General features: G+C 47.2%; 2 protein-coding genes across 7 annotated transcripts in view; one reads left to right on the top strand and one right to left on the bottom strand.

The window, feature by feature from the left end:
• The first annotated feature begins 2,696 nt into the window (after window positions 1-2,696).
• The window catches only part of NOS2 (nitric oxide synthase 2), a 75,596-nt gene continuing 52,386 nt past the window's right edge, over window positions 2,697-25,906 (top strand). For 3 of the 6 annotated variants that reach the window (XM_061363302.1, XM_061363301.1, XM_061363300.1), the window contains exons 1-25: window positions 4,006-4,146; window positions 5,085-5,178; window positions 5,604-5,726; window positions 5,817-5,965; window positions 7,756-7,921; window positions 8,195-8,286; window positions 8,674-8,815; window positions 9,229-9,368; window positions 9,639-9,813; window positions 10,480-10,581; window positions 11,192-11,386; window positions 11,578-11,660; window positions 11,970-12,114; window positions 12,357-12,461; window positions 12,629-12,678; window positions 12,773-12,947; window positions 13,390-13,522; window positions 13,905-13,983; window positions 14,404-14,582; window positions 15,202-15,365; window positions 16,142-16,352; window positions 16,684-16,771; window positions 17,057-17,178; window positions 17,660-17,808; window positions 18,048-18,242. In XM_061363302.1, coding sequence (XP_061219286.1) covers window positions 4,046-4,146; window positions 5,085-5,178; window positions 5,604-5,726; window positions 5,817-5,965; window positions 7,756-7,921; window positions 8,195-8,286; window positions 8,674-8,815; window positions 9,229-9,368; window positions 9,639-9,813; window positions 10,480-10,581; window positions 11,192-11,386; window positions 11,578-11,660; window positions 11,970-12,114; window positions 12,357-12,461; window positions 12,629-12,678; window positions 12,773-12,947; window positions 13,390-13,522; window positions 13,905-13,983; window positions 14,404-14,582; window positions 15,202-15,365; window positions 16,142-16,352; window positions 16,684-16,771; window positions 17,057-17,178; window positions 17,660-17,808; window positions 18,048-18,242 — 3,357 coding nt within the window. In that variant the 5' untranslated portion in view covers window positions 4,006-4,045. Of the gene's footprint in view, window positions 2,786-3,981; window positions 4,147-4,893; window positions 5,179-5,603; window positions 5,727-5,816; window positions 5,966-6,379; window positions 6,515-7,755; window positions 7,922-8,194; window positions 8,287-8,673; window positions 8,816-9,228; window positions 9,369-9,638; window positions 9,814-10,479; window positions 10,582-11,191; window positions 11,387-11,577; window positions 11,661-11,969; window positions 12,115-12,356; window positions 12,462-12,628; window positions 12,679-12,772; window positions 12,948-13,389; window positions 13,523-13,904; window positions 13,984-14,403; window positions 14,583-15,201; window positions 15,366-16,141; window positions 16,353-16,683; window positions 16,772-17,056; window positions 17,179-17,659; window positions 17,809-18,047; window positions 18,243-18,779; window positions 19,155-25,906 lie in introns of those variants that run through there. The other 3 variants (XM_061363299.1, XM_061363303.1, XM_061363304.1) reach the window with 3 other exon arrangements.
• The window catches only part of KSR1 (kinase suppressor of ras 1), a 52,353-nt gene continuing 48,849 nt past the window's right edge, over window positions 22,403-25,906 (bottom strand). The window contains exons 16-20 of the mRNA XM_061363342.1: window positions 25,635-25,768; window positions 25,086-25,217; window positions 24,667-24,802; window positions 24,214-24,347; window positions 22,403-22,640 (exon numbers count right to left, since the gene is read on the bottom strand). Coding sequence (XP_061219326.1) covers window positions 22,562-22,640; window positions 24,214-24,347; window positions 24,667-24,802; window positions 25,086-25,217; window positions 25,635-25,768 — 615 coding nt within the window. The 3' untranslated portion in view covers window positions 22,403-22,561. The remainder of the gene's footprint in view (window positions 22,641-24,213; window positions 24,348-24,666; window positions 24,803-25,085; window positions 25,218-25,634; window positions 25,769-25,906) is intronic.

Here is a 25,906-nt window from a genome sequence, read left to right on the forward strand (position 1 = left end):
TTAATGAGATGGCAGAAAGCTTATCATTGAGGCTACAGAGCATCACATTCTCAGAAGCAAAACACAATTTAAGTCAAAATGACAGCGTGGTCAGAATGCCATCGAATAGGTCAGACATTCTGCTCCAAAAGGGCACCTCTTTCATCAAAGTTAATGCAAGAAAAGCAGCTAGTTCTTGCATTTTGCTATGGCAGAGGCAGAAGTGGCTGTGCATAAATAGGAAATAGGTGTGGGATTGGGGTTCTGTGGGAAGAACTTTCTGAGCAGCGCAGCGTGTTTGTAGAAGGAGTGGACAGTCAGTGTTTAGGTAATCTCTGGCTCCACCTGAGGAATTAATTGTGCTCTCTTGGGGGTGTTATACAGAGGGAGTTTTTGTATTGATTTTGGTGAGTAAAAAGCGGGTCCTGCTTGGAAAACCGGAGTGATGAAGCAGTTCTCTGAATGCCTGTACCTCAGCCAATCCTTTGAGCAATTCCCATGTGGAAAGATGTTTCTCCTCTGGTCATTCCAAATGTGATTTTTCATATCTAGTCCCTACAGAGCCTTTCCTTGATTTCAGCAGTCTCCAAGCACAGGGAAATAAAGAGGCTGAATAATAAAAGCTTAGAAACTATTGGATATAATATAATATAATTCACTTAAATTTCTAAGATACATTATTTTTAGAGTACTAGATGTTAAGATTCCTCCTGTTCTGTAGAAATAAGAGTTCAGATCTAGTAAGAAAGGGAAAGATGCAAATAGAATCTTTATAACCTGACAAAACCACAGATACAAAGAAGAGTGTAACTTTGTTCTTTGAACTCTGAATTTTGCTTTCAGCTCAAGCACTTTCAGTTTGACCCTTGAGACACGTGGGGTTGTACCCACACTCAAGCAATTACAACTGTCTGTGTGATTTGGGAAGAGCTGTCATGGGTCAGAAGCAAGGTAAAAGTTTGTGGCATGGCATTGGGTCACACATTATTCCTGCCCACTGATGAGATGTCTGGAGTATTTTAAACAAGGGATGTCAAGTGATAGATTAATTCCAGTGTGAGGAAGGGCATCATGTGAAGATAAAACAGATCAGAGTGAGAACGTTCATGAGCAGTGACTGCAGAGCATGGGCTGACACAAGCAGGTGAAGGCTCGAACTACAGAAAACTCAGGTCTATTTTTCAAGAGATTCATCTGGAGCAACCCTGGGTGGGATGTATACAGTGTATTCATGCCTGAACACGTGTACCCATAACCTGATTTTACCTCTAGGAGGGCTTTATACAAGCACTGAATTTTTAAACAGACAGACTAGACACAGAAAGAAGAAAATGCCTTGCCCAAGCTTGTCCACTGAAAATATGACAAATGAGCGTTTTGTGTGCATTTCCTTGTTTCTCTTGAAGCTTTATAGCTTATTTCTGTAGATCTTTTGATCAGCACCTGTAAACCTTTTTCTAGTCATTGTGAGGATTTTGACCTTGTATTAGTCAGCGGACTTAAGAATTGTCTGTAATGTGATAACAGCTTTCTTAAAGAACTCATACATAACATCCATGAGCAATATCAGGTATCCTTGGGGGTGTCCTGCCACACCACACCACTTTGGAGTCCACAGTTGCCTGGCAGCACTCTGTGCCAGCCCTGGCTCCAGGGCTGCCTGTGGCTTTCAGACTGCAGGGAGAAACCTGGTTTTGTAATGCGTGAGTGTCCTCGTGCTGTCTGAAATTGTCAGTCAGCTACATAACCCTGTCTCCATCATCTAGCCGTCCTTCTGGCATTCACACACACAGCGTGGTTTGAATAGTTTAGACTTCAAGGAGTTTCAGTTTCCTTCAAGTTTTTCCAGTACGTTGGAAAAGCACAAAGGGACAAACCTCAGGCAGCAACAAAAAGAACAGGGAGTTTTGGAGAGGAAAATACTCTATTGAGAAAGATGTGTGATCGAAAATAAGGAATGTTATGTAAAGTTTAAAATACCTGTCCTTAGTCCTAATCAATCGATTCTAATAGAATCAGTTATAATGTATACATATAATGTTTGAATGCTTTACTAGCCCGTAACCTAAAGCTCTGTGGTTCTGTAAAGTTACTCTTGAAGTTGCTCACTCTCTTTCTACAGCTGTGAGTTTGATGTGCAGGAGAACAGCTGTCCAGTGATGAAATCTGTAACAGTGCTTCGAAGATTCCTTTGTTTTTCCCTATTTTAACATTGCCTGTCAGGATGCAAAAGCTGCTCAGTGTGATACAGCGTCCTTGTCACAGAGCACACGTAGAGATAAAGGTTACAGCACACTGAGCCAGAGGGAGGAGATGCTCCCAACACCAAACACCGGTGGCTGCTCTCCCTCCTCCCATCATGCATGTTTTGTAATAGGGCAGCAGCCACACGCCCCTTGGGCTCTAAAGGAAATGCAGGACACTTTGGGATTCCCCTTCTGTCCACTACCCGTGTGTAGCCTCACTCTGCTGTTTTGCATACATGGTCCTCAAGTATAAAATGCATTTGCCTCACAGGAGAGATACAGAGCCTGGGAGATTAAAGGAAAGGAACTTGGACAGCGAAGACAATCTCGTGGCAGGGCTGGAGAAGTCCCTCACAAAGCACGGTAGGACAGCACTGAGTCCCCAGTGCTGGGTTTGCCACTCGTGTGCTGCAGCTCACAAGTGGACTAGTTATGTGGCAAATTGTCTTTTTTTGTTTCCTTTTCTGTATTAGGAGTGCAGTGTTGGAATCCGTTTCCTGCTCTATTTCCAGCTGTTTTGCTGCTCTGGAAACTTTATCTCCCTTTCTGCTGATTTGAAGGTTTGTGCATGTAACAGGTAATGTTGTAAATGTTATTTAAAGGACTATGTGGTGGAGAACAGGAAGAACAAGTTTTTACTCCGAATGCTTAGAAATGCATGGAAAATGAGAGTCTTCATCTTTGGTTTTCTTTCTCTTCTGTATATTTTGTTATGATTTTTATTTTTCCTCTTATTATTTTTACTTTTAATTTTTTCTTATCATTTTTTCTATTGATTTTTCTTTCTCTCATTCAGTCTTTCCTTTTTCTTTCTCTCTCTCTCTCCCTGTTTTTTCCTTCTCTTTCCCTGTGTTTTACAGAAATGTATAGGCACACTGCAGCATTTTATTGCAGAACAGGAATTTAGATTTGTTCCTATTTTGTAAGGGTAGAGAACTGCTCATTGCACACTGTTTCTTTTACTTGGAGTAACAGACAATGTATATTTGTATATACATGGCAATGTGTATTTTCTTTCTTTAAGTGTTTGGAAATGTCAGGTTTTGATTTGTGCTATGAACCTGCTGGGGCTGATTTTGCTTTACCTGGCTTGAACTAGTCTGCTCCTTTTCTTCTGTCACACCTTCCCTAGTTCAAGAATCCATTGTAGGATGAGAAGCTATCAGAAAATGTATGTTAAAATGAATAGCATTAACCTTCTTATATTCTTAGATAAATGCTTTATATTATTTAAATACATGTATACATCTTACAAAATACAGAATCTCAGAGCTCCATTAGTCACTGGAGAATCAATACATTGCAAAACCTTTTGACTGAATTACAGACCTGTGTGAATAACAGCAACAATTTACATCCCTTTTCCTATTGTATAGTGGTGTGAATTTACAGAAGGTTTAATAACCCTTAGCAAGCTTCTGAAAAACACAGAACTTACAAAAGAAAGTGTCAAGTGTCAAGGCATGTTTTTCATACAAGCAAAGCCCATGAGTGGTTTTCTCAGACACTGGTGTTTGCTGGTTCATCAGCTGTGGGACAGTTGAAATTCTCTTGCAGTATTTCAGAAGGAGGTGTGGCTGCAGCATTACAAAGAGAACTGACAGCTTCAGCATCACTCCTCTGAGTCAAGCAGGTTTCGTTTTAAAAACAGGATATTAACCACATGAGGTCCGTTAGGCGGGTGGGTTTGAGCAGTTTTAAAGAGTTGCCTTCTTAGATAAAAGCTGACCTTGTTGGGTTTTTTCCCCCTCAGAAGTGTTTCCACATCCCACAAAACAAAATTTCAGCACTGAACTAAAACCATAAACAAAGCATACACAATGCTGTGCCCATGGCAGTTTGCATTCAGACCTCGTGCTGCTAAGAGCCAGTCTCCTCCAGAGAAGGACATCAATAATAACGTGGATGGGAAGAGCCACGGGTAAGATCTCTTACTGTCTTTTAACTGTTTCAGTTTCTCTTCCATTTGGCAAAGGAAGATGTTAGGTGTCATGGGTTCTGCAGAGCCCTGTACTGTGTTCCCAACGCAATAATATTAACCAAAGAACAGTTGTCCCTGGGAGCTGCTGGGTGGTGATGACTTGGTCAGGTACTTTAAGCTTGTGTGTCTAAGTTATGCAGTCATTGAGGAAATAAATCATCTTCCTTTCTCTTTCATAGCTCTAGATTTATTTGGTGTATTATGAAGGTTTCACGTATGCTAGGACTTAGGAGGCATGTGTCTGCTGTAAAAGTTAGCAAAGTGGTTATTAATGCTTTAATTCAGTTGGTGTTTATACTGTTTTCACACAACACTGAATAAAATAAGTGGCACATTCATGTTAAATCTCTCAGTTCTCAGGCTGTTACTTATTTCAGTTTTCTATTGCATATTGTTCTTTCTCTGCCCATTTCCTACCCAAATTAAAAAGCAGGAGTTCAGAAAGTAAGGCTTAATGCAGAAACAAAAGGAAATTAATATCAAACTATGTTATTTGCTTAATGGGCTGGAGATTGGACCTAGCTGCTCTTTTCACACATTTTCCAAAGATTTCAGCCTCTTTGTTTAATTCCTCTGAGTATTTTTTGGCCAGATCATAATTGTACAGATGTCCTTTGTTTAACTTACAGCAAGGATACTCAACCTTTACCATTCCAGGCCATATCTGTTGTTTTTCTTTCCACATAGTGATCTGAAAAGGGTTATCATAGCTTTACTACTGACTTCTAGTCCACTCCACCCCTCATGCTGCTTGGTTGGCTGATTGACTCAGTGCGTCTTTCAGCGGCAGCTCTGAGCATCCTCTACTGATGCTGGGGGTAAAACTAACAAAAACTGGTACACTGCATTATACTGAATTGTCTTTCTCTCTTTTAAAGCTTAGAAAATGATGATGCCAAATTGTATGATCTGAGCAAGAAGTGGGTAGAGATGCCACCTGTAACTTCAGCGAAGGCCACTGATGGCAGAGAGGTCTGTTTCTAGCATTATTTGATAATAACAGTTCAGACAGGTTATGCTTACTGCTCAAAGCTTCTCAGTTCTCCTGTGAGTACTGACTGTAGTTACATGAGGTTAGGACTGCTGTGAGATATTTGGATGCGAGTAAGATCTTGTCTGCAGATAAAGGAGCTTTGGTAAGACTTAAGGGAAGGAGGTGACCCAGTGGGGACTGGAGTGCCTGGCTCCTTATTCACCTTTGAAAACCCAACCTTTCTCTAAAATTGTCTGGTTCACTGTTCTCGTGAGACTGTGACTATTAAGAGGCCTTATTGAAATAATAAAGGTGTTTGCAGTGGCAGATTTAAAGTGAGTTTAAAATGGCAAATTTAAAATGCAGCTGTAAGGTATTCAGTAGGTCTGAAGATAGAATGTGTTTTTATCTTTTCTCTGTCCAGAACCCCTCCCAAAAGGGTATCAAAGCTTCAAAGCAAGTATCAAGATGTCCAAGACATGTAAAAGTAAGAAACTTGGAAAATGGCTCCAGCTTTCTTGACACACTGCACCTGACAGCAAAGGAGGTAAGATCTGGAGACCTGAACAGGGACTTTTCATAACCTTGACAAGATACAGAGTGCAGCCTTGGGTTTTGATGTTTTCTTGGGTTTCAGGTTATCAACTGCCAGACCAAAGCCTGCCAAGGGGCACTCATGACCCCAAAGGGCCTGGTGAGAGGTACTCGAGATGAGCCAGTTCCACCAGCAGAGCTCTTACCTCAGGCAACAGACTTCATCAAGCAGTGCTACAATTCATTTAAAGAGTAAGGCAGCTTTACCTTCAGTTTTCATATAAACTCCTCTCCCTACTCACCAGTCTGTGAGACTCTAGGAGTGCTGGGTTTCCTCATAGGTGCTATAGGTGACTGTCCTGTTCCATAGCATCCATTCAAAATATAGATAAGGACTATTAGGAAAGCGAAATAAAACTATTACTGCACTTCATATGTTCTATCTGCCAATCTGCAGCCTTGGGAATACAGGAATGAACTCTGCACCGTGCATTCCTCAGCCCTCTCCCTTCTCAGTGTGTTACATTATAGTTCACTTGTAATAAGCAGCTTGGTCAGGACTCTTAGAGAATGTCAGTGTTTCCTTAACACTGGATGTTGTTGGGATTAGCTCCTACTCAGATCAGACCTGGATGTGAAATATGTGCATAATGTTTTTCATTTGTGCTGTTCCAAGTATCTTTGTGTTCTTTTGTTCTGTTTGACTCTCAAGGCTTTAACCAAAGACTGGAAGGCCAGTCTCTTGCTTCTCAACCTTGCTCTGTGCTGTCATCAGCATAAGCTTGCTGAGCATGCTGAGAGGTGCACTCTAGCTTCAGAAGAGGCTTGTTCTGGCAAAAATGGGCATGGTGCAGAGACATTTTGTTGCAGGAAGAGCTGGAATATCAGATTGAGGTCCAAGAGTTTGCGGTGCCATTTCACATGATAAGTTTTCAAGTGACAATTCAGTGTTTGCTCAAACTATTAGAAAACATTATTGAACTTTCAAAGGGGCTCAGCCACATAATAGCTGCTTCTTTAGACACTTTGAACTCCTTCTACAAAGCTTTCTTCCATGTGGATCTTTCTGAAAGTCCCTGTCTTACACACAGGCTGTACTCACTTGCCAGCCTATTACATTTGCACATTGCTGTATTTCTGCTCATGGCTATTTGATCACACTGATTTACACTATCTTACATGCTTGCCCTTGATCTTTCATCTTGTTGCAAATGTGAAGCTCTCAGACAGTGCAGGCTGTTTTCATTGTGTCTGTGAGCCAACAAAACGATTTTTGTCTGTGCTGTGATAAATATTTCCTAATATTTTGACTTCATTCTCTGTTATCAAGCTAAAGAATTTTAGAGTTGGTTTCACTGACAAAGGAATTAATCAGCACTTCCCTTTAGGAATGAAAATCCTACTTACCTTGCTCAGAAGACCTGTGTCCCTGTGAAAATAATAGAACTTTGAGAGGACAGTCACTCTAATCCCACTTTGGCTGGAGCCAGCCTGTTCTCCACTGTTCATTTGCTTGTCATTTGACAATTTTCTTTTCCAATCTAATCTAGAAAACCCCAATTTAAACTTAAAACTTACACAGAGCAGCTTCTGATCAATCCATGTATGTGCTGCGGGGTGAAAGGAGGGTGAGGCTGCTTAAATACTGTGTAAATTACATCATTAGACTAGTGAGCTCTGTTGTTTGCCCTCAGTAAGGGCAGTTCCTAAATTCTGAAGCCAGGAACAGTTCTCAGCAGTCCTCAGTCAGTCTATGCCGTCAACTCATCCCTTTAGCTAGAAAACTCCTGCTTTTTGATAGCAATCATATCTCAACCTACGCCAGTGCCAATGCCCTCCCCAGAAGTTTACCTGCATTCTGGCAGAGAAAATCAGTGATGTCAGTAAAAGTCATCTCATGCAAAAGGATACTCAAAAGCTTTATGCCTTCTGCAGTGCCTGTGCTTTTCCTGACCCAGAACTCAAGGAGAGTGTCTGCAATTCAGATCAGATCTAAGTAATGAAGTTCTCATTGTGTCTTTTTGTGTCTGTTTCCTATCCAGAAAGCCAAAAATAGATGAGCACCTGGCCCGACTGGAAACAGTGACCAAAGAGATAGAATCAACAGGAACCTACCATCTGACTAAGGAGGAACTGGTCTTTGCTGCCAAACAGGCCTGGAGGAACGCACCTAGGTGCATTGGGAGGATCCAGTGGTCCAATCTACAGGTAACTGAGGAGTCTGGACATCATGTGTCTAGTTGTGATGTGCTGCAGTCATGTGCATGTATTGGTGAAATATGCCAGTTGCTTCAGCTGAGGCACTGCTCCCTCCTGTACATACCATGAGATACTTGTGGAGCTGCAATTAAACTGAGAAACACTGATTTTTCACTTCACTTCTTTTGTTAATCTTTCCTTAAATGCATAAGGAGAATACTAAGCTTACATTACTGTTTCCAAATCACTTTTTTTCTCTGTGTTTCTTTTGGAAACATGTAGGTATTTGATGCACGTGATTGTAAAACAGCAAAGGAAATGTTTGAACATCTCTGTCGCCATATTCAGTATGCCACCAACAATGGAAATATAAGGTACATCTCTTCAATTTCATTTTAAACAACAGAATTCACATCCAGTTCTGGATTCAAAACTCCACCTAAGACCTGGAATGGTCTATCTGAATATTTTGACAACTTGTTTCTGCTGTTCTCCTCCTGGTGCTGCATGTTCCTCTCTTGTACCATCAAACAGCTTGAAAATCTGTAACTTTCATGGCTCATGTTGCAAAGCCTTTTGTAATTCCTGGAGGAAAGGGATGATTTGAAGACTGAGAGCAGTGGGTAGAGAAGAGGAATGATTCTATTGCTACTGATATTTCAGAAATATAAAATAATTGCTGTTGGTAACACTTTCTTAGTAAGTAGAATGTGTTTGGTGTGCTGCTGTGCTGTAAGGGGTTTGATTGTTTCCCTGGGCAGATCAGCCATCACTGTCTTCCCCCAGAGGACTGATGGGAAGCACGATTTCCGTGTTTGGAACAGCCAGCTCATCCGCTACGCTGGGTATCAGATGCCGGATGGGTCTGTCATCGGAGACCCTGCCAGCGTGGAGTTCACACAGGTACATACAGAGCCCCAGCTGCTTTCCCTCTGTCCAACCCATCTGGCTTTTATGCTTTTTCCTTGCAGGTTTATGCAGAGGGGAGGGAAATGTGGTGGTGAGAAGTGAATGGCATGTTCTGCCCACAGGTTTTAGGTACAGGCTGAAGCAATAATTTCCTGCAATCCTGTTACAAGAATACTCCCCTTCACCGCAGAACAGGGTGAGCTAATGCCCCCCTTAAGTCAGGGACACAGTTAGTACTAGAACAACATGCCTCAACATTGTTTGAATGAGAAAGATAACCTTTACCACTTAGAATTTACCTCAGCAGCTTTTAGAGCTACCCTTTAAATGTTAACATCCTTTTGTCTTCAAATCTGGGGGGAGCGACCAACCTAAAAACCCCCAAAATGTACTTTCTTTATTTACAGCTGTGCATTGAGCTTGGGTGGAAGCCGAAATACGGCCGCTTTGATGTAGTTCCCCTTGTTCTGCAAGCAAACGGCCAAGACCCAGAAATATTTGAGATCCCGCCAGAAATTGTCCTCGAAGTTCCAATGGAGCATCCAAAGTAAGCAGCAAGATTTAGATAATTGCATTTCTGCCTCACCTTGGCAGGTTATCAGTCATTTTATGAGTTCTTTGTTAGGATGAAATGATGGTAAATAGTCCTGAGAGACCCAGTTACCACACTGTAAAGGGAAACTGCTCTGAGCTTTTGCAGACTGTGCTTCACAGGTCATTTCTCCTAGAGTTACTGCTCTTTATCAACCTGGACTTTTCTGGGTATTGCCTAAAGGGGGAAAAAACACATAAAGTGATCAAAATGCTTGTTCAACAGGTATGAATGGTTTAAGGAGCTAGATCTGAAGTGGTATGCGCTGCCTGCTGTTGCCAACATGCTGCTGGAGGTGGGAGGCCTGGAGTTCACTGCGTGTCCTTTCAATGGCTGGTACATGGGCTCAGAGATTGGAGTGCGGGACTTCTGTGATGTGCAGCGGTACAACATCCTGAAGGTAACCTGAAGGGGGACGTGCTGGTTTGTGATCACACTTGGGGGGTGATGGCTTCTGAAAAGAGACACCGTCAGTCTCTGCTGGGTCAGGTGCTGTGTTTGCATCACACACTTCAGCACTAACCTAACACAACACCCTGGCTACTGTGGGACATGTTGAACTCCTGCCAAGATCAACATTGCCAGATTGTGTGGCTGGTTTACAGTGTCCTGACAGTGTCTGTTCCAAACAGCTGGATAGAATGGTGAAACTGCTGCTGTAAAAAGTACAGAAAATGGTGTCCAAAGGGAAGTCTTCCCTGATTGTACCCTGAGTCCTGCTGGTTCAGGACTTCTGGACTCTGACCATACGTTTCTCAGAGGTGTATTTCTGTCAGTTCCAGTCTGCTGTTGACATGGCATTCCTGGTGGGTAAGTGCAGGTCTTGGTCACTTCACCAGTGCAAATTAAAAATGATGGCTTATAACCAGAAACTGCCACTTTTTAACCTGTTTAGTGCAGGAGAAAATCACTCACTGCTTTACCAAACTCCGTAATTCAAGTTATCTCTTCCCCCTTCTGCAATACATTTTCCTGCATATTAGTGTGTTGAGGTGGAGAAATCATGAGGTCTAAGTCCCACATAATGATTTTGCTGTTCTCTTTTCTCTCTCTTTTTCACATGTAGGAGGTAGGGAGGAGAATGGGGCTGGAAACAAACAAACTTTCATCACTATGGAAAGACCGAGCTGTTGTAGAGATAAATGTGGCTGTGCTTTACAGCTTCCAAGTAAGTGAATGAGTGAGGTATCTGGAGAGACACTAACTATCGGCTGCCTGTTTTTCCTCTCACTTATAACAGCTTTATACAAACACAGTGCCAGTGGACCATGCTCAAGGGGGGTTATCAAATGATTCCAAAGGAGTTATTCTTGATTTACACCTGAGAAAGCAGAGGAATCTGTATTTCCTGTTGTTGACAGAAAACAATCTCAGGTGAAGGCAGAAAGGAGAGAAAAAGAAAAGGAAGTTAAGGGCAAGATTGCTTATCCTTTTAATACAAGTCTCAGAATCTATGTAAAGTATTGGATGAGTATCTTTTATTTACCGTTACAGTTTATTTAACGTATCATAACAATATGAAAGATGGGTAAAAATGAATCCAAGGCTTTCCAGCATGTGCTCCAGTGCTGGAGAGGTAAAATGATGATGTTATAAAAAAGAGGGAGGGGCTAAGAGTCCTTAATCAAAGGTCCATCTGTATCTGTATCATAGTTGCTGATAGGAATTATTTCCCAGCACTGAATATAGTCCTTTAAATAGTAACCAAAGCAAAAGCAGTACGTCAGGAAGAAGGGCAGAAGGATTCTTAATGTATGTCTGTCTTTTTGCAATTCTAGAAGCAGAATGTGACCATCATGGATCACCACTCAGCTGCTGAGTCCTTCATGAAGTACATGCAGAATGAGTACCGTGCACGAGGAGGCTGCCCAGCTGATTGGGTGTGGATCGTACCTCCCATATCAGGGAGCATAACTCCTGTCTTCCATCAGGAGATGCTGAACTATGTCCTCACTCCCTTCTATTACTACCAGGTACACATTAGCCAGAAAAAGATGATTCTAGTGGACAACTTCAGCAGTGCAGATACAATAATATTTCATTCAGAAATCCAAATGAAAAGCCCTGGTTAATGAAAGCTCACCAGAGAGATTCATAAATACAAATCATGATTTTATTGTTCCACATTTCTTACCTGAAGCTCAACTTTTTCCTGTTTTTAAAGGTGGATGCGTGGAAAACACATGTCTGGCATGATGAGACCCGGAGGCCAAAGAAAAAGGAAATCAAGTTTAGCATCTTGGCCAAGTAAGTTGTTCAAATAAGAATCCTCATTTTGTCCAACTCTCCAGTTCTTGTCATGTTTCTGTTTCACCTTGGTTGGGTTTTTTAATGTTAATAATTACAATGGGGACCACTTGAATTGTTGAGTACTAGACTTACCTCCCATGATTAGGTAATATTAGTATCTAAGATTCTTACTCAGGGCTATCCCTAGTGCTTCTGAACAATCTTCCAAGGAAAACCATGCTCAAGTTCAGTCTTTCCTGGCTTGGTTGTGAATAAATTTGAATTACTGTTTATATTAAGAATTGTGTGTGATTATTTTTCCCCCAGGGCTGTCCTCTTTGCATCTTCACTCATGCAACGAACGATGGCAACCAGGACCCAGGTCACTGTAATCTATGCAACAGAGACTGGGAAATCTGAAACACTCGCCAACAGTCTGTGCAGCTTGTTCAGCTGTGCCTTCAACACCAAGGTGAGAAAGCCTTAATCATCCACACTAAACGGAGGAAGATGTTTGGATGGTTTCATCAGCTTCTGCAAGCCTAAACCTATGTTTTGAATATGCAGTAAATACAAGTTGGATCAGGACTTTGATTTTGTATTCATTTAACGTAGCACCTTGTAAACGTGGTCAGTGGTCATCTGACAACCAGGGATATCTAATGCTGGTTCTTATGTCTGCCAGCAGTTTCTCATGAGTTTTGTACCTTCCAGATTCTGTGCATGGATGAGTACAACATTCGTGACCTGGAAAAAGAAACACTTCTGTTAGTGGTTACCAGCACTTTTGGCAATGGAGATTCTCCAAATAATGGAAAGGTAATATTCACCTCAGAAGTATGTATGGGGCTCAACTCAAATAGTAAGACCAAAGACAACCCTTTCTTTTGCCCCATGTACTTAAGAAAGATATAGATCAGGGTCTCAGTTCTATTTTAAATCAGAGTATTTTTCTAACCTGAAGTTTTTTATGGATTTTCATACAGACTTTGAAGAACTCCTTGCTCACCCTGAAATCACTGAGAAAAAAGATCAGGTAGAACACTTTGTTGTTTGATTTGCATGTGATTGAGTCCTGCTGCATTTCATTTAGCGTAACACAGTGGTCTTTCTTTTATCTCCTCCTGCAGATACGCTGTGTTTGGTTTGGGCTCCAGCATGTACCCGGAGTTCTGTGCCTTTGCTCATACCATTGACCAAAAACTGGCCCAACTCGGGGCTTCTCAGCTTACTCCAATAGGTGAAGGAGATGAACTCGGTGGGCAAGAAGAAGCCTTTCGCTCATGGGCAGTCAGTGCATTCAAGGTGACCACATAAATAGCTCATATTTTAGTTTGTTCATTCATTCCTTTTACTTCAGTATTCACTGGCCTCCATAAAAATGGGGGGGAATGAAGGAAAACAAACAACTGGATTTATATTTGAGTTTTGAACTCCCCTTTTTATACTGCTTGCCCAAGTTGAAGAGGGAACTGGGCCCCTTTCCTCTTTATTTTTTTTAATATACACATAAAGTTCCTTTGGGATGGTGGAATGTTGAGGATGAACAAGGGTGGTAGCCTCAAACATCAGGAGGTTTGGGAGTAGATTGGGTTTTGGCTATGCTGGTCTAGAAGTGGAACCTTTCTGAATCCCTGTCACGTCACTAAACTCAATAGAATCAATAAAATCAGCACTGAATTCTCAATACAGCACTAAGATTTTTTTATATTGTCCTTATGAATAGCATTCTTTTCCTTTGTTCTAGACTGCCTGTGACATTTTCAACATCCGGGGCAAAGCCAGTATTCAGTTGCCTGAGATTTATACCTCTGATGAAAGCTGGGATCCTAAGAATTACAGGATAGTGCATGACTCTCAACCCATGGTCTTGGCTAAAGGTATTACCTCCCACGTCTTGCCTTCTCTGTCCATTTTGCTTCAGACAGGTCTGAACTGGAAAGGTTTATATAGTGACATTGGTCCTGCTAGGGGTAATGAAGTGCAGTGGTCAGAGAAAAAAAGACATTGGTTTCCATTGCATTAATCATGATCTTTTCCATCAGAACACCAGAACTAGGATACATTTGACAGCCCCAGAAGAACAAAAGCTGAGATGAACTACTTTTAGTCAGGGAAGGCATCACACACACAGGACACATAGGTGACTAATTCTAGGGCGAGCATGGTTCAGGTCTTTTCTGCACGTAGTTTGAAGACATTTTAAACAAACCTTATCACAAAATTCCCATGAGTCATGTCCATATCCTCTTTTCTCAACAGCACTTGCAAGCATTCACAGCAAGGATATCATTCCCATGAAGCTGAAGTTCAGACAGAATCTTCAAAGTTTAAAATCCAGGTGTGGTGCCTTATCCTTTTGAATATTGCCATACTACGTTTTACTGCAGTCTTAAACGTCTGAAATGTCTGGTTATAGACATCTTCTCCTGCAGTTATTAAGAAATACATACAAGTTTCAAACGATCATTAGAAGTAAATCATTATCACAAGTCCACAGTCATACATACAGTCTTAATCCTGGCTTAAATAAGAGCTGGCTTCCCATTAGAGTCTATGAATGCAGGGGAATAAAACACTTTGTGATACAGCCCTTTGCTCTCTACTGAACACGAAGCACTGAGCTGGTCTGCTGGTTTGGGGCTGAGCACAAGTAAGCTCTTGCCAGCTGCCACCTCAGATTTATTCCTGTTCTGTGCAACTCAAGGGAAATCCTGTCGACGTAACCGAGCTGGGTCTGGTCTCTTTCCTCTCTACCCAGCCGTGTTACCATTCTAGTCAAGCTTTCCTGTGAGGCTGATCAGGAAGTGCACTACCTGCCTGGAGAGCACATCGGGATTTTCCCAGGCAACCAGCCAGAATTAGTCCATGGCCTCATTGCACACGTCAAGGATGCTCCTCCAGCTGACCAGACTGTCAGACTTGAAACCTGCACCAATGGTAGGTTGGTTCTCTGCAGATCAGATAGCAGAGGATGTTGGACAGGTTTCTCTACAATTCTGAGAAGTTTTATAGACTGAATTTTCTGTATTATCCTTTTCTTAAGTTTCAGTAGGTTTTTGTGGAAGCTTTTAGTTACTCTTACAGTTCTCAAATCTGATTTTGCATACTCTGGCAGCCCATGGTAGCTGCACCAGTGTTTGCAGAGTTATCCTGGGTTGACAATGTAATTCAGTCACCGAATTGGCCACTGCAATTAAACAGAGTTTGCTCATTGTTGCTTTGTATCAGAGTCCTGAAATAGATTTGCATGTCGTGACCAACTTTCCATCTTAGTAGGAGCAATCTGCTAAATCCTAGGATTCTGACACCCAGAAAGATGATTTGTTCAGATGGAAAACTTAATTTGAAGTGGTGCTTTGTTATCAAGCAGTCCTCTGCACCAGAGCCTCCCCTTACAAAAGTCTGCAGCCTCACATTAACACCTCTTCAGAAGGGCCCTGTGGTCCAGACCTGCTGCAGCCTCATCTGAAGTGAAGGACACTGAGTTCTGTAAAGCTCTGCAGCTGTCAAATGCCGTGGGAACTGAGAAGTGTTCTTTTGTTTCCCTGGTTCCCAGGTGGCTGCTGGACAAGGGACCAGAGGCTTCCAGCCTGCACACTGCCCGAGGCGCTGACGTTCCTGCTGGACATCACCACTCCACCCTCCCAGCAGCTGCTCAAGAAGCTCTCCCAGCTGGTAACAGCAGAAGGAGACAAACAGAGGCTGGAGGTTTTGTGTCAGGTAAGTGTTAGGGCTACATTTACATTAGGAGACAGGGCACTGGGCCGTCTGATGCCCTTCCACTGGGCAGCAGAAGCTTAAGGAGTTTTGTAGTGATGGTGCCCCATTTTATGCCTCTGTTATGTGTTCTGTGTGCCTGTAAAGCCAGCCCCAGAGAGAAGGGCTGGTCTTGTGGCTCACTTGGGCATAGGAATCGAGATGTCTTCAGATGTGGCATTTCCTGTGGGGCTCTGGGTGGGTTGTGTTGCCTGCCCATGTCTCGTGCTTCCCCTGGTGGCTCCTGGTGATGTGCCACTAGAGCAGCTCACAGCTGGCAGGTGGAGGGGCTGCAGGGGTGTTTTTGTCAGCGGATTTGGTACCATGCAGTAAGGGGGATGTCACGTGGAGTAACCAGCCTGGGAACCACTGGTGTGTAAGGGCTTGCTTCTCCTGCTGGGCTCAGTGGGGCTCAGGAGGTATCAGGGCCTGGGCCCATAGAGTGTTGTGGACGCCCGCTAGCAGGGGGCTGAGAAACAGGTTCAGTCTCTATATCCGCACTGAATGAGCTGGAGGGCATGGCAGGTGTTCTGTACCTCCGTGTTCAAAACTGAAACAGCTCCGCAGGAAACCCCAGTATCACTTTAGGCAAAGTTTTGAGAACTCTGTTGATTCGCCTGCACATTTCATTGAACATAAGGCAGAAATCTTATATATAAATGACACTTCAGATATCCCCGCTCTCCTGATGCCGGTGTGAATGACCTGCTAACGTTGTCATGGTGGCTTTTGGCTTTTAGAGCCCAGAGGAATACAATAAATGGAAGTTTTACAACAGCCCGAACATCCTGGAGGTGCTGGAGGAGTTTCCCTCTGCTGAGGTCTCAACAGCTTTCCTGCTGACTCAGCTGCCACTCCTGAAACCCAGGTACTATTCTGTCAGCTCCTCCCGTGACGTGACAGCCAGAGAGATTCATCTGACAGTTGCGGTTGTGAACTACAGGACGAGAGGTGAGGACATCTGGTTTCACTTCTCTCTGAATTAAATGATGGTGAGGCTGCATGGAGGTTCAGGAATTAACTGTGGCTGCCATATGGCATGAAGCATACCGGTAGCAACAAGTTTGTATTGGGATACATACAGCACAGCGTACTGCAGTGCAGATGTTCATGCTGTGTCAGGATGGGCATCATCATCAGCATATCTTTGTTTTATAAGTCATTACTAGATATTACTTACTATTTATATTACTTACTTAAAACCATAATTTTAGGTGTAAAATGTGTCTTTTTAGAAGAGAGAGCTTTAGAACTGACAGGTGTTTTCCCTTGCTCTGAGCAGATGGACAAGGGCCTTTGCACCATGGGGTTTGCAGCACGTGGCTGAACACGATAGCTCTCAGTGAACTGGTTCCGTGCTTTGTACGCAGGTGAGCATCCGACAGAGAAACAGAAAGAAACAGAACACAGTGGTTCTTGGGGCAGCTTCTTCAGTGGGTTTTCACTGGGTGCAGGTGGTTCTCAAGGGAGTCGTGGGTGCAGGTTGGAATTATCTGAGTGTGAGGAGAGGGAATGCCCCATCTCCTGGCGATGGGATCCTTTACCTTGTCTTAGGTTGAGTACAATCAGACTGTGCTGCTGAAGGTCAGCCAGGACACAGCCACTGAGCTCCCATCATCAACTAATGACACCATTAACGTGGTTTTGCATTTTAGTGCTAACGAATTCCATCTCCCGAAGGAGCCAAGCAGGCCGTGCCTCCTGATCGCCTCAGGAACGGGGATTGCTCCCTACAGGAGCTTCTGGCTGCAGCGTCTCCACGACTTGGAGAAGAGAGGTACTGATGCGGATTGCCACAAGGGGGAGGCCCGAACCCGCCTGGAGCGGGAGACATCCCTCACCCTCCAAATGAAACCTCTGCAGAGGGGCACCCAGAGACACTGCCCCAGAGCCCTGCCTGAACCCCGCCCTCAAACAGCTCCTCTGTCCCATTGGGACCATTCTGAGGAGCAGCTCCTGCGTCCTTGCAACTGCTCTGTGTTCAGTGACTGCCCCAGGCACTCAAAACATGGAGAGGCCTGCCCAGTCAGCCCACTTGTGGAGCCTGCTCCAGCAGGTGATTCCATGTAGCTCCCCAAGGGCTTGGGCAGGTTCAGTCCTCCTGCAAGACCCTAAAACCTGAACACAGCATTCCAGATGCAGAACAGAACAGCTCTACACAGCCAGTTGCTGTGGCAGCGGGGCCCGCTATGGGATAGTCATAAGGGATAATGGGCCTTTACCAGGAAAGACAAGCAACTTGCCAATGTTGGTTTCAGGGATCAAAGGGGGTGACATGACGTTGCTGTTTGGCTGCCGGCAGCCAGACATGGATCACCTCTACAAAGCAGAAACTGAGGAAATGAAGAGGAAGGGAGTCCTGAAAGAAGTGTACACAGCCTACTCCAGACAGCCTGGCCAACCTAAAGTAAGGCTGCCTCCTCTGCTCTGTGCCCTTGGCAGTTGTAACTGGGTCTGAGAAAGAAGAGCCTCACTCTGCTGTAGTTAAATCAGGCCCAGCCTCCAAATCTGGGGCTTGTACAGACAGCGTGAAGCTGTTTTCCTGTCCTGTGCTGTGGTGCAGCACGCAGCGGGGCCAGCGCAGTTAAAACCTCACTGTATCAGCCCCCATTGAAAACCTTTTCTGGTCCTTTTTCTGTTTCCAAGGTCTACGTTCAGGACATTCTTCAAAGCAAGTTGAGGACCAAAGTGTGCAACCTCTTGCATAAGGAGGAAGGGCACCTCTATGTCTGTGGAGACGTGCGCATGGCCAAGGACGTTGCTCAGGCTCTGAAAAGGATGCTCACCAAAGCCCTGAGGCTCAGCGAGCAGCAGGCAGAGGAGTATTTCTTCCAGCTAAAGGTAGGCTGTGACCCACGAGGTGGCCTTCCCAGTGACACAGTGTTCCGGGGAGGGATATGGAAGTCTTCAGTCACACTCCAGACTTGAGGGCTGCCATGAGCATGCACAGGGAGAAAAGCTTTACGTGGTGAAAAAAGCTTATCCACCCTCTGTGATGTAAAACACCGTTCCTGTTTGGTTAGGGTGTGAGAGTGACACCTGATGCTCTTCTCTTACATCTGCCATGTGTTTCTCTTTGGGTCCTGGACATCAGCTTTGTGCTGGGTCCAGAGCAGCAAGAGGTTGAGTCTGTGTTGTGCCAGTGGAGCAAAGTGAGTTTGAGCAGTCACGGAAAGCAGAGAGGTTGCGGCTTTTTAGGACCCTTTTGCTACCAGAACTTGTCCTGCAGCAGCACACGTGTGCTGGGGGTCAGACAGGTTCATTTACCAGCAGAAACAAAAGCCACTGGCGCAGAATGTAAAAGAGCTTTTGGCTACTGAGCTCTTGCACAGGGCGCAGCGCTGAATTCATCTCTTGGCTTTCCTTCCATTTCTGCAGAGCCAGAAGCGATACCATGAAGACATATTTGGGGCTGTGTTCCCACCGGAAGCCAAGAGAGGGGCAGGAGCTTTGCAACCCAGGAGCCCAGGAGCAAATCACCTCCTGTTTTAGCCGATCCTTGCACGTTGGTGGTTGTTTTCAAAGCGCAAGGGCTCAAATCCTCTGTCTCATGCATGTTCCTGTATGTGTGTGCATGCGTGACACATACGTACGTGTATAGAACATGTCTGTGATGGGAGGATTTGAGCTTTAAACCTCAGCCTTAAGGAAAACATGAAGTTTAACTTTTTTTGCTATTTATTCTGAGACTTCATGGATTTTCTCAGTCGTGAAGATGCAAATTATTTTTGTAATGCTGTCTGCAGTCTGTATTTGCTGTTTTCTGTAAATATGAGGGAATTCCAAGGTTTTTTTACGGTGTGAGCTGCAGGTGGAACATTTCTTGAACCACACTGTATCTGTGTGAGGGTGTTGCACCAGATTCTTTCCCTGTGCACGTTTATCCTTACCCTTTAAAGCAAGTAACTGGATGGTTGTGCCGCTTGGCTACATCTGCAGCAATATTTGCAGATGAGATAATAAAGTGATGGTTCGCAAGTGGCAATACCTGCTCCAGATGTGGGTGCCTGAGGACGCAGTGGCTGCAGTTCTGCTTTGTGTGTTTCAGGTACTCGAACCTGAATTGTTGTTGTTACACAGCCCGGGGCAGTAGGGTTCGGAAGAGTCAAAAGCACTTGGTACATTTGAGTTCTGTGCTCTGATTTACTGCATTGGTGTGTAATAAAAGATGCTCGCTTCAGTCGGGTGCTCTGTAGCCTGGGCTGTGTTGTGGCTGTTCTGTGGTGCCTTCTGTGAATGACCCTGCTCTCTCTGCCCGCGCTGGGGTGTTCTATGGGATGGCAGAGCGCTGAATGGCCAGCGAGGTGCGGCTGGGCTGGCGAGGGGATGGTCCCCGCTGAGCTTCAGGTTCGGAACGCAACGGAGCGTTCCAGGGCCAGGAACGGGCTCTGCTTGGGCTGAGGTGTGAGCGCCGGCTGCTCCCGGAGGAGCGGGGGGGGGAGCTTTGGTTGTGTGCGAGAAGCGAAGGGCTCGGGGCTGTGCGGCAGGGACCGGGCGAGTCCTGCGCGGAGGGCTCCGCATCCGCAGGGATGCTCTGGCCAGGAGGGGGCGCTGCCGCGCACACAGCGCCCGGTACCGGCGCGCAGGGGCTGAGGTTTCCCGGCAGTTCCTGGCTCCCTGCTCGTGTTCGGCGGGGTCTGGGTGGGAGCTGGGACCCGCGGAGCTGAGCAGGGCCCCGGCCCCTGAACTGGGACAGAAAAACACCCGGGGGGGGGGGGCCCAGAAAGCAACCGTATCCTGGGCTGCATCCAAAGGAGCGTGACCAGCAGGTCATGGAGGTGATCCTGCCCCTTTACTCTGCTCTCGTGAGACCTCACCTGGAGTATTGTGTGCAGTTCTGGTGTCCTCAACATAAAAAGGACATGGAACTGTTGGAACAAGTGCAGAGGAGGCCACGAGGATGATCAGGGACTGGATCACCTCCCGTATGGAGATAGGCTGGGAAAGTTGGGGGTGTTCAGCCTGGAGAAGGCTGCGGGGAGACCTCATAGTAGCCCTTCAGTATCTGAAGGGGCCTATAGGGATGCTGGGGAGGGACTCTTCATTAGGGACTGTAGTGACAGGACAAGGGGTAATGGGTTAAAACTGAAACAGGGGAAGTTTAGATTGCATATAAGGAGGAAATTTGCTGTGAGGGTGGTGAGGCACTGGAATGGGTTGCCCAGGGAGGTTGTGAATGCTCCATCCCTGGCAGTGTTCAAGGCCAGGTTGGACTGAGCCTTTGGTGACATGGTTTAGTGTGAGGTGTCCCTGCCCATGGCAGGGGGTTGGAACTGGATGATCTTAAGGTCCTTTCCAACCCGAACTATTCTATGGTTCTAAATGGTGGAACCCTCCTGTGGCTGCTTCACTGGGCCGAGGGAAGGGCGGAGGTTGGGGGCTCCCAGGGGAAATGGGCTTGTGTTTTGTTTGGCTCCAGGTATGGGGGGGGGGGGGTGAAGCCACGATTCGGCACCGCTCGCGTTACCCAGAGCAAAGGTTTATTCACCCAAGGGCTCCCACGCGTGCAGCGGCCGCGCCGATGCCGGCTGCAGGAGCCACCGCAGGCCCCGCTGGCAGCAAATACAAACCCCAGTGTTCCGCACAGCGTGTCCATCGCAGCACCGGGCTCCTGCAGCAGCAGCAGCACAGCCGGACCACCACCAGTGCCTCCCCTCTGACAGAAGGGGGCAGGAGGCCGGGTCTGGCTTTCAGGAGCAGTTTATGGGTGTTAAATGCAAACCCGCGGTCAGGTTGAGTTCAAATCCCAGATCTCGTGGTTCAGGCCCGTGCTCCTCTGCCAGCCCCGAGCACCCTGAGCTGCGGCACCGGGGGTGTTGGCTCCCAGGGAACGGGGCAGCTCTGCCTGGTGCAGGAGCAGCGCATCATCACGGACAGGGCCTCAGTTAGACCCAAGGGCAGGCCAGGAAGGACAAACAGTGATGGATGGGGCTTGGTTGGGCTTTAACCACGCTGTTTTAATCGGGCTCTGGAGCAGTGCTGCCCGTCCTGCTCCTCACCAGGCACAGCCTCAGAGCAAACCAGGGCTCTGCTGCTCCCCCAGCGAGGCCCCTGCACACGGCTGCAGCAGCCGATGCGGGACGAGCTCCAGTGTCCATGGGCTTGTTGCTGACTGCTTCCTGCGGGGAAGTTCCGGGTGTCCCCGCTCCCCAGGGCAGTGGTGAGGAGCACAGGGGGCTGCTGCCCCCAGGACGTGCTCAGAGCCGTGGCTGCAGCCCCAGCAGCAGGAGCAGGGTGAAGCCCGGAGGGTTCCTGGCTTAGCTTTGGGGGTGCTGCTGTGGTTTACGCAGTGCCCACTGGGCAGACAACAGCTTAAAACCGCTGACACAGCAGTACTGAGGGGACAAACAGGAGCAGGTCTGGAGGAGAGCAAGGAGGTGAAGGCTGAACACACCGGGGTGCAGGGGGGGGTTTGTGACAATGGGGAGAGGAGGGAGGGCAGAAGCAGTGCCTGCTGCCACCAAACCCATGTTTTGTAGGGGACATGGAACAAAGTCACTGCCAGAGCACTTGTGGGAGCGCTCCCGGCTTGCCCGAGGCAGGGGAGCTCTGCCCAGCACAGCCCAGGGCTTTCTTTGCCATTGAATTCTATACAAGTCACCCGCCTGCCCCCGCATGCCTGCCGCCTTCCCTGCATCACCGGGGCTAGAGCTGCCCCCGTGCCCCTCACAGCCCCCATGGTGAAAGGGGTGTGTAGGGGGGTGCTGCTGGAGAAATGGAATCTGGGGGCTTCCACGGACCCCTCCTCACTCGTAACTCATGCACTGGAGAGGGCATGGGGGGGGGGGTTGTCTTCAAATCACCCTGCTGAGGCTCAGCCTGGGCAAACCCCACTGCAAGAGCTCCACTTTTACCGTCAGGAAAGGCAAGCTCGGGCCTGGCCTCGGGCCCTGCTGCTGGGGCCAAGGGCTCTGAAGGCAGAAGGTCGCTGCCGTTCACCGCAGACCCCGGAAGGAACTCGAAGCGGTTCTGGTTTGGGCGCTGCTGGAGCGCGGCCGCGGTTCAACCGGATTCACTGCTTTATTGTGCTTAAAAAAATAGAGTTCACACAAAGATCCATGTAAACATTCCTTACACAACCGCTGGTGCTCGGGCAGGGCCGGGCCGCCGGGGCCGAGTGCGGACACGGGCGGGAGCAGCGGGGCCGGGGCCAGCGACAGCTACAGCTTCTGGTGAGTGGGTTCCAGGATTCCCAACCCAAACCTCTCAAAGCGCAGGACAACTTTGCTACTGTTAATGCTGGAGAGAGCGGGGAGGGGAGAAGGGAGGGAAAGTCACTTACTTTGGTCTCCTCACCAAGCTACAGCCCTATAAAAGGAACTACGATGGGTTAGGTTCTGATCCCGTACAACTCCAGACTGGCCACAAAAGAGGCTTAAGTAATTAAGCAGCAAACCCTTGCCCTTGTTTGTCCTCTCTGGCTCCTGGCATGCTCTCCTCAGCCCTGTCCTCTCCCCTCCAGGACAAGGTGGTTTTGAAACTCATGAACTGGTACAGAATGGAAGCAGAGCTTCTCTACAGAGGCTGCTGTGTGACCTGCACCTCTGCAGAGCCCCAGGCGTTAGGGCAGGGGTTCTGCTGCGGAGGGATGTGAACAGAAGCAAACCTAAGATCCAGAGCACTGATCTGCAAGGGGAGGAGCAGGAGGACCTGAAGGGTGCTCTGGCTTTGCTCCTCTTTCACGCAGCAGTGCAGCTGAGCCCCGCTGACCCACGCACACCACCAGTGCCCCTCTGCCCCAGGAGACTTGCCCAGGTGACCCCAGGCTCAGGACCCCCACCCTGCTGGGCAGCGCCGGTGGCCGCCCGCTGGAGCCTGGTGCCGCGGTGTTAGGCAGTGGCCTCTTGCAGACAGGAGCTGTTATTGAAGCGAGCAGCCCACACCCAGCGGGAAAGGCAGAAAAGGAGGAGCTCAGATCAGTGTGGGTTATGTCCAGGTTAATTTCGTGGGTTGGTTTTGCAATGGGAGGTGATTGTCCGAGTTGCCGGTTAGGATACAACACATGGAAACATGCAAGTTGGAGCCCGTTATTGCACCAGTAGCTACAACCTACAGAGAAATACAGGAGGGAAGGGAAAAAGACACCGTGAGAGTTAGTTTCCAGTTATTTAAAGCAAGCCCTTGAGAGCTATTGTAAAGGTTACACTGGAGCTCAGCGCGGGGTTAGTGCCATGTTTGTCAGAGGGGAGGTGAACGCATCTTCTGTGGGTCTGGAACCTGAGCCTCCTCCCAGGTGTGACCCCAGAGTAAGGCAGCTGAACACTGAGATGAGAGCTGCTGCACTCTCATTTCACTGAGCAGTAACTAATGCTGGTAACTGATACCAACACCTCAAGTGCTTCTCCGTGTTAAGGGCTTTGAGCAAAGGAAGAGCAGGACCATGTGTGAATTGCCACGAACCACTTGTGGGGTGGGGGGGGCTCAGTTTGTCACTCAGGCAAAAGTAACTTTGAAGGGAAATAGGGACATGTCCTCTGGTCCTTCCCTTCCTCAGCATCACAGCACAGGGGAAATTCTAATGATGCTGGGGGCAGTGTGGGCCCTTTGCAATGCTCTTGGTAGATCCTCTCCAAAAGCAAACGTAAAGCAGGGTAAATAATCTACTGAGGGAAGGAGGGAGGGAGGGGAATACGTTAAAGTAGGAAATGAACCGCCTGAGGCATGCAAGAAGCTCAGTGTCAGAACCTCCCGGTACCTCAGAAGCAGAGCAGCACGCAGCTGTTTGCCAGCCCCCAGGAAGGCAAAGGGAAGCCCAGAAGTGGCAGTCAGCAAACGGAGCAGCAGGGCTGTGCTCACAGCAGCCGGTACTCACTCAGCAGACTTCCAGAAGTGCCCCGGGTGGGAGAGCCGACGGTTCAGTTTGGGCAGTTTTTCAAGCATATCCATGAGGACGGTGAAGCTCGGCCTCTCGCAGGGGGCGAAGGACCAGCACGCCGAGAGGATCTCCTGCAAAGGGTTTGTGCCTCGTGATCTCCACTCGGGTCAAGGCCAGCTCTGCAGGGCAAGCAGCTGACAGCACTGCCTGGCTCCAGCCCAGCCACAGATACCTCCTCTATTAAGGGGTCTTGGGCTCCTAATAACCCAGCAGTAACCTGCCCACTTCTGTGTGGCAGTCAGGGGCAGAGGCTTGTACCTAACCTGCTGTCCATTCTAATCTGTATCTCCCCTGCCTTTTATCTTTAGACTTCCAAGTAGGTCTCTGTAAGCAGCCCCTCTTTCCTGATCAATAGCTCTGGGGCAGGATTCCTGTAACCGAGGTACTCACATTGACTTCCTTCCCCAAGCTGACAGTTGCAAGGACTTGCTTCACCCCTTCGCCACTCCCAATCTGCCAGATGAGCGCCTCAGCGGGCTGGGTCTTGAAAGGCCACTCTCTTGCTTGCAGCTCATACCACACAGTCCTGCAACACCAACAGTAAATCAAGCCTTCGCCTGCTTGTGAGGGGAAGATGCAAACCCTGCCACCGCTCCTGTTCCTGCAGCCAGGCTCTGGAAGGTGTCTGAGGCTGAGCAGCAAATCCCACGCACCCCACGCACCTCCTGCTTGTGGCTATTGTAGGGGAGGAAAATGCATCCTCACTGGAATCCCGCCTGTGAGCAGAGGACGGCTGACCCAGAGGGCTCAGCCTGGAACTGATCTCACTTTGGAAGTTCCCATGGCATTCCCGGGTGTCTCTTTCTTACCCAAAGGCGTAGATATCTGCTGCTTTGGAGAAAGGCAGCTTGTCCTCATCCTTCCCAGGGGCCATCTCACGAACAATCTCGGGGGCCAGGTAACATAACCAGTCATGAGGCAGCTTCAGTTCATTCTCCCTCCTGAGTTCCAAAGAGAAGTGGCACTGAAACACTGCTCCATAAGCCAGGAACAGAGCACATCCGTGCCTCACCTAATGCCTGGGCTTTAGTCACCCAAATGTGTTTGCTGACATTTCATTTCCCATTTTAATGCCATATGAAAACCCACGCATGTGTTAGCCTGGCTCCCCAGCTCATTCTGGGGCTTAAGGATAGGTTGGTTTGTCAGTGTTCTGAGTCCTAATCCACATGGAACTCCCCAGCCCTGAGCTACTGGAACTGTAGCACAAACTCTGCTTAGAAAAAGAAGCCAAAGGGTATTCCAGAACTGTGTGTATGTCCTATGGCAATTGACATTCCTCATGTGCAACCGTGTTTCCCTATCTGACCATTATTTATCATTCCAGAAGCAGACCCAGCACTGAAACCTCCACTTACCTTCCTTCCTGAACCACACCCGAAATTCCAAATAATCCAAAGTCAGTGATCACAACTTTCCCATTGTCATAGAAAACATTCTTGGATTTCAGATCCTTGTGCACAATGCCCTTTGCGTGAAGATAGCCCATGCCCTGGCAAACACACGCAGAGAGAGAAACTTTTAATTGTACTATTGCTGCTTACAAGCTGCTAACTCTGCCCATGCTTTGCTTTGTAGCATACACTGACCCTCCCTACTGCAGCATCAATGATGAATTGTGAGTGGGGAC

The sequence above is a fragment of the Neopsephotus bourkii genome, unplaced genomic scaffold (assembly GCF_033783945.1).
Source record: "Neopsephotus bourkii isolate Nb327-2 ecotype Australia unplaced genomic scaffold, CSIRO-AGI_Nbou_v1 NB_1154, whole genome shotgun sequence".
NCBI lineage: Eukaryota > Metazoa > Chordata > Aves > Psittaciformes > Psittacidae > Neopsephotus > Neopsephotus bourkii.